This window comes from Oncorhynchus masou, chromosome 14 (genome assembly GCF_036934945.1).
Source record: "Oncorhynchus masou masou isolate Uvic2021 chromosome 14, UVic_Omas_1.1, whole genome shotgun sequence".
Lineage (NCBI taxonomy): Eukaryota > Metazoa > Chordata > Actinopteri > Salmoniformes > Salmonidae > Oncorhynchus > Oncorhynchus masou.
Window position 1 is genome coordinate 10,112,129 of NC_088225.1, and position 14,853 is coordinate 10,126,981.

General features: G+C 42.0%; 1 protein-coding gene across 2 annotated transcripts in view; it reads right to left on the reverse strand.

Annotated features, from left to right (window-relative positions):
- The window catches only part of col5a3a (collagen, type V, alpha 3a), an 89,297-nt gene that overhangs the window by 22,358 nt on the left and 52,086 nt on the right, over positions 1-14,853 (reverse strand). For both annotated transcript variants that reach the window (XM_064986268.1, XM_064986267.1), the window contains 20 exons: positions 14,263-14,316; positions 13,783-13,827; positions 13,319-13,372; positions 12,509-12,553; positions 12,194-12,247; positions 11,706-11,813; positions 11,218-11,271; positions 10,830-10,883; positions 10,623-10,667; positions 9,542-9,595; positions 9,194-9,238; positions 8,906-8,959; positions 8,476-8,529; positions 8,083-8,136; positions 7,846-7,953; positions 4,669-4,758; positions 4,283-4,336; positions 1,331-1,438; positions 929-1,036; positions 603-656 (listed from right to left, as the gene is read on the reverse strand). In XM_064986268.1, coding sequence (XP_064842340.1) covers positions 603-656; positions 929-1,036; positions 1,331-1,438; positions 4,283-4,336; positions 4,669-4,758; positions 7,846-7,953; positions 8,083-8,136; positions 8,476-8,529; positions 8,906-8,959; positions 9,194-9,238; positions 9,542-9,595; positions 10,623-10,667; positions 10,830-10,883; positions 11,218-11,271; positions 11,706-11,813; positions 12,194-12,247; positions 12,509-12,553; positions 13,319-13,372; positions 13,783-13,827; positions 14,263-14,316 — 1,296 coding nt within the window. The remainder of the gene's footprint in view (positions 1-602; positions 657-928; positions 1,037-1,330; positions 1,439-4,282; positions 4,337-4,668; positions 4,759-7,845; positions 7,954-8,082; positions 8,137-8,475; positions 8,530-8,905; positions 8,960-9,193; positions 9,239-9,541; positions 9,596-10,622; positions 10,668-10,829; positions 10,884-11,217; positions 11,272-11,705; positions 11,814-12,193; positions 12,248-12,508; positions 12,554-13,318; positions 13,373-13,782; positions 13,828-14,262; positions 14,317-14,853) is intronic.

The following is a 14,853-nucleotide window of genomic DNA, read 5'->3' on the forward strand; positions in this document are numbered from 1 at the left end:
TTTGACTTGGTGGGAGATCTGCCGACTTGCCCTTGGGAGGGGCCCTGGTTGATCCTGTGGGTCACTCTAGACGGGAGAAATATACAAATAATATATACAAATAATAATAATAATACTTGTTTGAATATTAGATGAGGAGTGTTGACATCAGCCACCTGTATTCAACGGAGAGTAAGATCATAGTTTCATGAATGTGAACAGTCTGTTCTCGAATTTCAACAGGGACAACTCTGATAAAGGGTTTTTTTCTCAAAGTTGCCGGGATGTCACATGCGTCACACTTATAACAGCACACTCGTAACAACCGAAGCATTATGAAACTTCTATTAGATCAAATAAGCCTCACGTATCAAAATAGCAATTTATGTTAATCTTGACTAAATTCAAAACTTTCATTGCCCCCCACACAAAAACTCTTCACCTTCATAATAATTAAGGATTTGCTTAACATGGGCAGATTTGGGCCAGAGATAGGATCTTCCCCTCCCTCTCTCTGGTAGTACTGTGTCTGGTGATGTCATATCCTGTCAGGTGTATAATTCTGTGGCTTGTGAGGCTAAAAGACAGTGTTGTGGTTGATATCTTGCCAGATGAAGACTCACAGATTCTCCTTTGTCTCCTTTACTGCCTTTCTGGCCTGGTCCTCCTGTCTCGCCCTGTAGACAACACACACACACACACACACACACACACAAGTTGCAGAGATAAAGAAACACACCCAGTAACGCATACACCTCACCCCCACATAACATCAAGGCCACTAGGTGAGTGGACTCCATGGCCAATAAGGACAATAGATCAATTGACTAGCAATAGAAAACCCCAGCAGTGCTTCAGGCCTTGAGAGCCAGGAGTTGGATTCTCCTAAGTTGTCCCTCTACAGTGGCATGGTACCTACTGTGCTGTACCTGTGTACAGGTGTAAGTACCTTGTCTCCATCCTCTCCTGGAGGCCCAGCGGGGCCAGCAGCCCCTGGCAGCCCCACAGGCCCCTGTGCCCCGTCCTGTCCAGCCGGCCCGATGGGCCCCTTCTCTCCCTTGGGAACAGATGGATGAGGAAACACCGTTAGTCTAACCACAGCCATTATTCTAGTCTCATATTGCACAATGACATATTGTGCAATAGATAACGCAGAGAGAGTGGAACATGTAGACACACACACACGCACGCCCGCGCGTAAACACTGATTATGACACATACAGTACAGAGGAACCCACACATGCTGTTTATTTCTCAGTAATGAGTAGTGATGTTCGTCTGTCCATTTATAAATTGACACTGGCGATGCATAAGAAAAAAAATGAATAAGGAAATGATCAAAGGTTCTTACTGGCTCGCCCTTTTCTCCCATTGGTCCTCCAGGGCCGACCCCACCGGAGCGTCCAGGCTGACCAATAGCACCAGCCGCTCCAGAAGGACCTTTCTCCCCAGTGGCTCCCTGGGTAACGACACAACAGGGGGAACAGAGAGGTAAGAGGACAGCGTCACATGATTCACACTTTCATTTAGTACGCTGGTTATGATCTCCATGGTAACAGCCTCCCACTCTACAGGTCCTTGTTGGCTATAGACCACATACGGACCAGGATTGGGGATGGAGGTGGAGATTAGGGGGAAAATGGGGAAAATGGGGAAAATGGGAATTACAGTTGTTCTCAGTCGCGTTGGTGCATTTCTTAGATCAAAAGTGCAATTCTACTTGATACTACTTGTACAAATTCCAAATCATCTAGTCACTTGTGCACATCATTAAAGCAATTTCTTATTCCTTTGAAGAAATTGCAATTGATAATGTACAAGTGTCAGCTTTTTTCCTCATTATCTATTGCTCATGTCGTGTTGATCAAAATATAGTAGATGGTTCTCTGTTGAATAGTCTTACCCCTCAAAACATCTAGGCATTAGTTCCTTGCATAAGCCATTACATGCAAAATTGTTGAACTATTTGTCATAAACTCTCAAGCTTAGTTTTACACATTTCTATTAGACCTTTTGTATAAAAACTTGAATTGATGAATCATGCAGGTGAAATTGACCCTCACTCATGAAGGAATGTAAAGTGTTAGTTCAACCAACAATCAACCAGATGTCTAAATTGCTCAAAGGTGCGTCTCATGAAGAATCAATTGGCAAGCATATATAGACAGACCACAACACAGAGTTGCAATTTTCCAATAATGGATGGACCAGGAAACGAACAGGGTCAACAGCCAAGAGGAGGAGGAAGAAGAGGAGCAAGGATGCGTGGTGGAAGGCAAAACAGAGAAAGAGGCAGCAGAGGACATATGCGCATATCTGATGACATAAGGGCCACTATTGCAGACCATGTTGTCAATCATGGCCTTACAATGGCTGAGGCGGGTCGAAGGGTGCAGCCGAATATTGGTAGCTCAACCATGTCCTGAATAGTTCAAAAGTTTCGAAGAGAGAACAGGTATGTCCACCAATGCACTATTACTGTATATAAGCAGTATACTGTATACTTCCTACAATGCTTCATATTACAGTAGTCCACTTGTATTTCACAGCATACAGAACTATACTCTACACAGATACATACTGCACCTTACATGCACCCACCTGTATGTTTTACAGTAAAATGTGTGTTCGCATAGTTTTTGTCTATGTGAAAGTGTGCGATGCATCACTGCATTTTTCCCCACATAGGACTGCAAGATTACCTCAAACCGGTGGCAGAGGACGCCTTTTCACACCTCAACAGGAGGAGGCTATTTGCACCATGGTCCTAGCAAACAATGCCATGAGACTCAGGGAAATACAAAGGACCATTATAGAAGACAGCGATGTCTTTGAAAACATCCATACGGTTAGCATCTCAACCATCGACAGGGTGCTGCATAGAAACCAGATGAGTATGAAACAGCTGTACCGTGTACCATTCCAAAGGAATGAGGACAGAGTTAAGGAGCTACGGTACCAGTATGTACAGGTAAAACATATATCTATGTAACTACTTTACAGCAACATTTTATAGTGATACATAGTTCAGTAAGCATAAACTGCACACATTTCCATTGCTGTGGAAGGAACATGCAATATATGTACATTTTATGTCACTCTTCCTTACCAAAACAAATTCAACTGTGTGTTCTGGGATATAGCGTATAATGGAGTTGGAATCAAGTGAACCCTCTCACAACTTTGTATTTGTGGATGAGGCTGGCTTCAACCTGACCAAATGCAGAAGGTGGGGTCGGAATATCATCGGTCACAGAGCTACTGTGGATTTGCCAGGCCAACGGGGAGGAAATATCACCATGTGTGCTGCTATTTCGGAGCATGGTGTCCTAACCCATATCCCCCTTATAGGGCCATACAACACCCAGCATCTACTCAACTTTTTAGAGACTCTCTTCAGGTCTCTCATCCCTGATGATGAGAAGGGTCTGTTTAGAGAGGATTTGCCAAAGTATGTGGTCATTTGTGATAATGTGAGTTTCCATCGATCAAACATCATAAGGCAATGGTTTGTGACCCACCCGAGGATGCTCATAGAATTCCTCCCACCTTATTCACCATTCCTTAACCCAATTGAAGAGTTCTTTCAGCATGGAGGTGGAAGGTGTATGATCATCAGCCACACACACAGATGACCCTGCTGGCTGCAATGGATGCAGCATGTGAGGACATCACAGTAGATGCCTGCAGAGGATGGATAAGGCATTCCAAAAGATTCTTTCCACGTTGCATTGGAAGGGAAAATATCCGGTGTGATGTGAATATGTGGGCCGACAGACAGGTGCCTTAGGGGTGGTTTCCTGTGTTTCTTTCTAATTTAGTTTTTTTTCCTTTGTGCCCCTTGGGTTGTCCAGTCTCTTTCAATCAATAACCCACATACAGTAATATGTCAATAGTACTGTTGAAATTGATATATGCCATAGAAGTGCAGCCTTGTGCATTTTCAATACAGTAACTGTCATCCAAACTGCAGCCTAAGTTTACATCAGGTAATACTGTCAAAGTACACAGTTACATTGACAACATGCCTAAACATTTTGAAGACCTTGTTCGTGAACAATGACTCAATGACTTATCATTCTGATGACACTGACATGATCATTGGCATGAATATTCACTTTTGAGAGATGTACTAAGGATGTTTAGTGACTGACTAGCTTTAGAAACATATCTATTGTATATTGCAGTTTGTACAAATTGTTCTGAGAAATGCACTTATTATTTTGCACATGTTAGGGATGATGTGAAAAATACACCAAAGCGACTGAGAAAAACAATTGCTCCATGATGAAATCCAATTTACCCCTGCTCCTGACAGACCGGTGGGTCCTTCTCCTCCTTTCAGTCCAGCAGAGCCCTAGAGAGAGGCAAGCACACAGAGATGAACCAATCAGAGCCTTCATCACAGGAACTCCAACCAATTTCCATCCCACTGTCAGAGTATACAGTTATCAGATGGTCCACCATCAGTTAATTCAAGTAAAGGACTTAGGGTCAGTTTCCCGGACCCAGATGAAGCCCACTCTTGGACTAAAAAGCAGCATGGTCAATTGATAATCTCTATAAAAAGCCAGGAAACAGAAAACACTGGGTGCTATACAATACAGTAGTACTTTACATCAGTGCAGAATGTAATACGTCAGTAAGGTGAAGGTCAGGAGATGTGAGGTGGGTGTGTTAGCTCGTTACCATGGCTCCAGGGCTGCCCCTGCTCCCTCTGAAGCCTCGGAGCCCAGCAGGGCCACCCTTTCCTGGAGCTCCAGACGGACCCGGGTCTCCCTGGAAACAAGAACAGACAGACAGACAGACAGACAGACAGACAGACAGACAGACAGACAGACAGACAGACAGACAGACAGACAGACAGACAGACAGACAGACAGACAGAAAGACAGAAAGACAGACAGACAGACAGACAGAGACAGACAGAGACAGACAGAGACAGACAGACAGACAGACAGACAGACAGACAGACAGACAGACAGACAGACAGACAGACAGACAGACAGACAGACAGACAGACAGACAGACAGAGACAGATATGGAGGATTAGGTCTGAGTCTACCAGTGAGCTGACAACAGGCCTCTTTTTATTTGTTTTATTTTTTTAAGGTGTGGATCAGCTTAATATTGCGGACAGATTGTTGCTTCTATCAATGTAATTGTCTGCATAATTTCCAAAACCCCATATATTTTTTGGGTAAATATATCCATATCCATACATACCCATATATATAAACACACTACCGTTCAAAAGTTTGGGGTCAAAAAAAATGTGTCCATTAAAATAACATCAAATTGATTAGAAATACAGTGTAGACATTGGTAATGTTGTAAATGACTATTGTAGCTGGAAACGGCAGATTTTGTTTAATAGAATATCTACATAGGTGTACAGAGGCCCATTATCAGAAACCATCAGTCCTGTGTTCCAATGGCATGTTGTGTTAGCTAATCCAAGTTTTTAATCTTAAAAGGCTAATTGATCATTAGAAAACCCTTTTGCAATTATGTTAGCACAGCTGAAAATTTTTGGCCTAATTAAAAAAGCTATAAAACTGGCCTTCTTTAGACTAGTTGATTATCTGGAGCATCATCATTTGTGGGTTCGATTACAGGCTCAAAATGGTGCACCTTTGTAGATATTCCATTAGAAATCTGCCCTTTCCAGCTACAATATTAATTTACAACATTAATAACTTCTTATGGCTGGGGGGCAGTATTGAGTAGCCTGGATGAATAAGGTGCCCAGAGGTGCCCAGAGTAAACTACCTGCTCCTCAGTCCCAGTTGCTAATATATGCATATTATTAGTATATTTGGATAGAAAACCAAAAGTTTCTAAAACTGTTTGAATGATGTCTGTGAGTAAAACAGAACTCATATAGCAGGCAAAAACCTGAGAAAAAATCCAACCAGGAAGTGGGAAATCTGAGGTTGGTCGATTTTCAACTCAGCCCCTATCAAAGATACAGTGGGATATTGGTCATGTTGCACTTCCTAAGGTTTCCACTAGATGTCAACCGTCTTTAGAAACTTGTTTGAGGCTTCTACTGTGAAGTGGGGCCGAATGAGAGAGGATTGAGTCAGAGGTCTGCCAGCAGTCACTGCACTGGTCACTCGCATTTCACATGAGAGGTATCTCCCGTTCCTTTGCTTTTCTGAAGACAAAAGAATTCTCCGGTTGGAAAATTATTGAAGATTTATGTTAAAAACATCCAAAACATCCAAGATTGATTCCATACATTGTTTGACAAGTTTCTACGGTCTGTAACGCAACTTTTTGAAATTTTGTCTGCAACTCGTGAACACGCTTCGTGAGTTTTGATTTGTTTACCAAACGGACATTATCGAACAAATCAAACATTTGTTGTGGAACTGGGATTCCTGTGAGTGCATTCTGATGAAGATCATCAAAGGTAAGTGAATATTTATAATGTTATTTCTGACTTATGTTGACTCCAACATGGCGGATATATGTATTTGTTCTCTGAGCGCCATTCTCAGATTATAGCATGGGTCGCTTTTTCCGTAAAGCTTTTTTGTAAAATCTGAGTATATATTTAATTCCATGTATAACACTTGTATTTTTATCAACATTTAGGATGAGTATTCCTGTCAATTGATGTGGTTCTCTGCAAAATGACCGGATGTTTTTGGAACTACTGAACATAATGCGTCCAATGTATACTGAGATTTTTTATATACATATTAACTTTATCAAACAAAACATACATGTATTGTATAACAGGAAGTCCTATGAGTGTCATCTGATGAAGATCATCAAAGGTTAGTGATGAATGTTATCTCTATTTGTGCTATTTGTGACTCCTCTCTTTGGCTGGAAAAAATGGTTGTGTTTTTCTGTGAATAGGTGCTGACCTAACATAATCGTTTGTGGTGCTTTCGCTGTACAGCCTATTTGAAATCGGACACTGTGTTGGGATTAACAACAAGATTACATTTAAAATGGTATAAAATACTTGTATGTTTGAGGAATTTTAATTATGAGATTTCTGTTGTTTTGAATTTGGCGCCCTGCACTTTCACTGGCTGTTGTCATATCGATCCCGTTAACGGGATTTCAGCCCTAAGAAGTTTTAACAATGTCTACACTGTATTTCTGATCAAATTGATGTTATTTTATTGGGCAAAAAAAATAGCTTTTCTTTCAAAAACAAGAACATTTCTAAGTGACCCCAAGCTTTTGAACGGTAGTGTATATATACATAAACATTCATATATATTCAAATATACACATACATATATGAATACATACATATACACACTTTTTTAAAGAATATACCTTTATTGTTCCCCGCAAACCCTACCACCCCTCCCCTGATTGGAGTAAACTAATAAACAATAACACTTTGGATTCTGCCTATATATACTATACACATTTTACAGACACAATCTATTTTACAATTTCTTTACATTTTTATTTTATTTTACAATATATATTTTGTTTGTTTTTAGTCCTTCCTCTATTTCTGATGTCCATCCAGTTTGATTTCTATTTGTAACTGTGCTATTTCACCGCAGGCCTCTTATGAGGTGATAAATCACAGGGTACAGTGCAACAGTCACATCAACTGAGAGGAACATCCATATTTTATGAGCGGTAATGTACGGAGCACAGTGAGGTATGGAAAGAGGAATTTTTTTCTCCTCTTTATCAGTTTGGAAATTTGTGGGAAGGATAAATCCCTTGAGGTGAGGTGACCTATCTCGCTTCTGAGAGGGTCCCGGAGGAGACATGTATGATCTTCTATAGATTGCTTTTATGATGATAATAATGATAGTGTTGAAGATGATGATGGTGGCGGTGAAGATGATTCACTGAAGATGAACACGACGGACTCACCTTGGATCCCTCCTTGCCTGCTGCTCCGGGTAAACCCATCTCTCCAGGGGATCCTGGTGACCCAGGGTGTCCTCTGTCGCCGTTAGGTCCAGTCTCACCAGATTTACCCTAACGACAACACCGGAGACAAAACAAGACAGGAGTTCTCATTACCCCACAGCTCTCATTTATGAGTTTGATTTTCATTGTCACAAACAAACTACAAATGTAGTTCTAATCACTTATTGGATAACTCACCTGTGGTCCGATCACGCCTGTTGGCCCATGTGGACCAGTCTTGCCTTGGAAGCCCTGAGAGAGGAGAGATGACAAGTGAGAAAACAGCAAGTGAAGCTGTGACCCAAAGCTAAGAGCTGAGAGAGAAAGAGCCAGCCTGACAGACAGAGAGAGAAAGAAAGAGAGAAAGAGAGAGAGTTGTTTATGGATAGGATTAGTATCCTTCAATATGTAGCCCACTCTAGCACTTCAGTAATTCAGCATCCAAGCCACAGCTTTTGTCTTGCCTGTTGTTGTGGTGTTATTAGGGGTCTTGATGAGTGTTATAATCTATGTCCATATTTGTACAAAGGAAAAAAAGTAACTAACAACCACAGAATTCCTGGGTCATCATTGAATCTCAGTTTAACTCACTGGCTCCCCTCGCTGTCCTGGATGACCTGGTAGTCCGTCTTTTCCTACTGCTCCCTGAAAAATAATATTGCACTTTTGATTAGCATAGACACACATGCACACTAGATAGAGATAAACAGTACAGACAGACGCAACATAAGACTGGAATTAAAAACAGAAACATGTGAAACAATGCAGGGGCTCCCGAGTGGCTCCTGTCACTACAGACCCTGGTTAGTTTCCAGGCTGTATAACAACCGGCCGTGATTGGGAGTCCCATAGGGCGGCGCACAATTGGCCCAGCGTCGTCCAGGTTAGGGATTGGCGGGGTAGGCCGCCATTGTAAATAAGAATTTGTTCTTAACTAAGTTGCCTAGTTAAATAAAGGTTAAATAAAAAAATGTAAATAAAATAAATAAAAGCTGCTTGTCATTTGACACATCACACTTACATTAGGTCCCTTAGGTCCTGCCTCACCGTTCCTTCCCTGTGGTCCTTGGGGTCCCTGTACGATCAACCAGACAACACAAAGACTCAATCCAGTTGACTATCTTTACCAGTAGGTATCGTACACTGTTATGTATCTGTGAAGCATTATGATGCTTTTTCCTAGCAGGGTGTATTGTTGTAATATTATTATCCTATGCTAGCTATTATTAGATATGCTATTATTAGCTGTGTTATATTATAGCTCAACTCTGGGGTTGTGAGGTTGTGTGTGGTTGTGACTGAAGCTTACCTGGTCTCCAGTGGATCCTGGTGGGCCTTCGTGTCCAGAGGTGCCCTGATTGGTGGATCATGTAGAAGGTGGAGGATTGGGATGGAGAGAAACACAGTTATTGAGCCTGTTGGTCTATTCATTCATTTTATATAAATATTTTATTTTTACCATTGTTAATCATTTCATTGGTGGTCTTTTGAAAGGAGTCCTAAAATAACTGATTTCAGTTTCAAACATGTAGCTGCAGATTGTAAGTATTATCTCTTTGCAGCAGATGGCATGGCATGCTGTGCTGAACAGTAACACTTACAACAGCGCCTGTTCCTTCTGTCGTTGTGAGACAGCTGTGCACTGGCCTAAACCCACCTTGTCTCCTGACTTTCCTGTCGGTCCTCGTGCTCCTCTCCCCCCTCTGGCACCCTATGACAAAAACAACATCAACATAATCCTTCTTATGACAACACAACACATCCATAGGAGAAGGATAAATGACAAGGGGTGAATGAGAGTTCCTATGACGTAAATCAGTGGTCGCCAACCGGTCTGGTTTTCTGTAAAAAAAATAAAAACAACAATAAAGCCTTGCGTTCCTATTTCTTAAAATGAGTTTAGTGCTGGTGGTAGGTGTACTTTATTCAGCAGCCCTGGTGCCGGAAAGGCAAAGTGTTCCCATTTTGAACAATGTCTGAACTCCACCTACCTGGCAGGCCCGGAGAGCATGTCAAAAACCCAGCGCTGGCCAATCAGATAGCTCAGATCACTGTCTGCACAGTTTCCTTGAGCCATAGGCTGTCAAAAGAAGCCTCGAACGCACAGCAATGTTGATAATGTGGGATTTCTAAACATTTAAAAACATGGCTAGAGAGAGATTCAACGAATACAGGAAAGAGCTGCTGTTTTTATGAGTATGTTTATGTTTAAGCTGTTATTCAGGACTTTCAACACTTTTATAAGCCATTAAAATGCTAACCATCAGATGCAGGCCATCAGTCCAGTAAAATAAATGATTATACTCACTCAGCTGTGCCTCACAAGTAATACAACAAATGATCTACTACCAATGTGATCATATACATTCAATTTAGAAATATCGTTTCTAAATAGTCTGAGAGGAACAACATTGGCATGGTAATTCAAGCATAGTGATAACATATTGGGCCTTATAGCTTACTGCAAAAACCTCATTATTACTGAACTGGTTTTAACTGGTTAATGTTGCATAGGCTTATGTTTTTTAAGTCATGTTAATTATTTTATCTGAGCGGTAGATCTTGGCTTGCTGAGTCAAGTGATCTTGACTCAGAAAAGGTTGATGACCACTGATTGTAAATGAATGGTGTGCAATGTCAGTTGGTGAGAAACCGTAACTCACACCTCAGCACAGGCCCAATGCAATAGAGCTCAACAGACTCAGATGCTGTAAGACCAGAGAAGAAATATAACTCACATTAGGACCTCTCTGACCCCCAGTTCCTGCTTGACCAGATGGACCCTGCAGAAGAGAAATTCAGCATTATCATCTATCAGTGAAAACAGTACAGGCAGTTCACCAATCTTTGGATGGTTAGAGGAGAATTACAGTAGAGGGTTTAATACGGTTCAATATGGTTCAATACGGTTCAGCATGGTTCAATACGGGTCCTATGATTCTCACCCGTCTTCCTTTCTCTCCCAGAACTCCGGCAGAACCAGGGAACCCCACGGATCCCTGGAGAACACACACAGAGGTTAATCATCTACAGCCTTACATTAATCATGCATCAACCACAACATTTAATAAACTAATAATGAACCACAGTATCAAATTAAGCAAAATCTAATCCATAAGTCGAACACACTGCCTTAAATACGCCATTAATCAACCCGCTAATGAATTGTTGTCACTAATGAACTATTAATAAAATACCTATTTTTAAATCAGCCATTTATCATGCTTTATTTTTTATTTGACAGCAATAAGCTGAGCCAAAGAAATACACACTTCTTTCTGTTTCAAAGTTTTAATGTAAAACAAAGTCTTAAAGCTCTGAATTGGATTTCACCTTGGGCCCCTGTCTTCCTGGGTATCCTGGCAACCCTGGGACACCCAGTTTACCCTGAGGAAGGAGAGATAGAGAGAGAGAGATAGAGAGAGAGAGAGAGAGAGAGAGAGAGAGAGAGACCGAGAGAGAGAGAGAGAGAGAGAGAGAGAGAGAGAGAGAGAGAGAGAGAGAGAGAGAGAGAGAGAGAGAGAGAGAGAGAGAGAGAGAGAGAGAGAGAGAGAGAGAGAGAGAGAGAGAGAGAGATTATCAGAAAAAGAGGAGTGGAATCATTATGGTTGACTTGGCAACATTGCCAAAAACAAAGTGCATAATGCATGCAAATACTGTATGACATGGTTTAAGCAGGGTGTTCATGTGATTACATGTACTGTAGCCAACACGCTGAACACGCATATATCCACACATCTGCATAATCCCGATAACTCATACATATTGCATAACCAGACACATACAGTAAATGTTAGACTAGTGAAATAATGTTTCTGTACCTTCTCTCCAGCTATGCCAGCACCTCCAACCTCTCCTAGGGGTCCCGACTGTCCCTTAGGCCCCTCAGGCCCATCCTCTCCATGACCTCCTGTGACCCCGTTATCACCCTACACACGCACACACATCACATCACAGAGAGAGATAGAGAGAGAGAGAGAGAGAGAGAGAGAGAGAGAGAGAGAGAGAGATAGAGAGAGAGAGAGAGAGAAAGAGAGAGACAGAGAGACACAGAGATAGAGATATAGGGAGAGCGAGAGAGAGACAGGGAGAGACAGAGAGAGAGAAAGAGAGAGAGAGAGATACAGAGAGAGAGAGAGAGAGAGAGAGGCAGAGAGAGAAAAAGAGAGGTAGATAGGAAGAAAGAGAAGCAGACAGAAAAGCAGGTCAGACTAAGTGAGATCTCATCTCATTCTACATAAAATACCTTATTCGTTCATAATGAAAATTGATCTGAAGCGTGTGTAGTCTGGCGTGGGTACACTCTCACCCTGTCTCCCTTGAGGCCCATGTCACCTTTGAACCCGGGGAAGCCATCTTCACCCTGCAATGTGAAGAGGAGAAGAAGACAGTGATTTCTAATGATTTCTAATGATTCCTGATGATTCATGAATCACAGTACTGAGATCTGGCAGGTGTCTGATCTATTAAATCTCTATGGGGGATGTCATAATAAACCATGAAGTAGAAATGAGATGCCTTTACAGTATCTGACAGTGAGACAACTGGTACTTTGACTGTGAGTAATCACGTCTATTCTTCTAGTTTTACAGCACAATTACTGTGAAAATGACTCTTTTCTCACCTTTTCTCCTTTACTCCCCTTCAGACCTCTCACTCCATCACCCCCCTGTGAAACAGACATTCATGTACAAATAGAATCAAAACAGGCCACAATATCTCTGATAATCACCATTGAAGACGATACTGTACTACAGTACTGTATTCAGAAGTAAATAAAAGTACTACCAACAGCATGCTTGGGCTGTCACTAAACCAGGTTTCTATTGTATTTTACTGCTACAACTACTGTAAGAAACACCATGATTTTACCCTGGAGAAGGACTTATGAATGACTATTGATTTGCTCTTAATCTGTCATTGCCCTGCTATTGACCAGTTATTGACCCTCTATTAACGATTGCAGACGAGGCGCCTTAACGACAGTGACCTAGAGGTGGAACACTGGTGGTGTGAATATCACTTTGAGTGAGTAAGCATTCCCAGCAATGATCAAATGTGAATTCCATGTGTATACGCTAAATTCACACGCACGCATGTACACGAGTACACACACACCTCCATGCTCTCACACACACACGCTCACACACACAACATAATCCCACCCCCCACACACATATACACGTTCCTCTCTTATCCAACATTGTCATCTCTACTGTCCATCAAACGTTATTCCCACTGTCATTAGATCTCCTCCTGAGAATACACCTGCTCTCTCTGAACCTGTCACCTGTCAATCACACACTCACACACACTCCCACAACATGTCCATCACAGGTAGAGAGATTGAAATGTCTGAGGGAATGGCTATCTCTGTCAGCACGGTACATTTGAGGACATTTCAACCGTGACCATTACATAGCATCTGACTCACCTTGACACCGCGAGTTCCTGGATAACCAACAGGCCCTTGGGTTCCAGGCAAACCCTGTATGACAAAACAACATCAGGATTCATCTGTCTGAAAAGCACTATCCATTATACAGATGCTAGTGAGCAATTGTGTTGGGCCAATGTAGTCAAATCGCACAATGGCAATGAGTGCTTTTGACTGGACAATGAGGACGAGTGCACTTTATGATCATTACCATACCGCTGATGAGCGGAATGGATTGACGTGACTGCTCAATGACGATGGCATTGTGAAAATACAATGCTGAAAAGGATGAGTCAACGGGAGTGATGACGGCGAGCTAACGTGGACGAACATGATTGGAGTGGAAGGGAGTGTCCGATGGCAACGCATTCAGTGAACGTGATTGGATAATATGGAGGCTTATATGACAACACAGTGGTATGATGACCCAGGCAGGTCTAACGGGCTGTACTGTAACTCACATTGAGCCCCTTCTCTCCTGGAGGGCCTTCTCTTCCTGGATGGCCCTGCACACATTGAACAGACGGAGCATATTAGAAGTCTTATTATGAGACATTATAAAGGCTCACACATGTTTATAACAAGTAATACAGCATTGTACCAGCCGGCGGTACCTTACTATTACAATCAATGGAGCTTGATGGACAGTGCAAAGCAAAGGGAATACAGCACAACGTATAGGGGGACTTGGAGGGTGCTGTGTCTGCAGAACACGACAGTACACACGAAACATAAGCCCTGTTTCCTGTTATGTAAAGCCATGTGGATGGACGTTTAGCTAAAGCCCTTTTGTAAACCGATCCATCATTCAATAGAGCTAATTGAAATGCTGCATTAGAGATCTTTCCTAATGCCTTCTGTTCTCCCCTGCTGGTGGAGAAGAGGTAATGCACCCTGGTAAGGTCAGCGCTGCTGAGGAAGAATCAGATGGATGTACTTACAGTAGGACCATCGATACCAGAGAGTCCCTGCAGCCCACCGCTCCCCTGGGGACCCTGTGGGGGACAGAGACAGATCATGAGTGGTGAAACTTACTGTATATTCAAATCAATGTAAAGAGTAACAACCAGGTTACAACAATGTGATACAGGGTATATGAGTTTATGACTATGAATAGCCTCTAGTGCAGCCATACTCAACCGGTGGCTACTGACTTTAAAAATAAATCATTTAAAAAACTTGGCCTTTCAATGTATTAATGTGGTTGAGAGCTGTAACTAGAATGCACAAGGTGCAATTTTTGCATTTGGTAGTGTATGGGAGGTTTTCCTCTTGTTGTGTCATTCACTGACAGACATTAGAGAGCTATTTCTAACATGTCAGTAATCGACTAACCCATGTTAGCTAGGTAGGTATGTTAGGCTAACCAGCTATCGAAATCATGTAGTTATCATGGTCAGATTATATGCCCATGGGGGCCCCCATGGATTTTGTTGACACAAACTGAAGGAAATTAGCTTTAAAACTGCACCATTTTCTCTCCGCTCCATGACAATATGTGTAGAAGAATTGCAGGGAAATTTAGTTAAGAA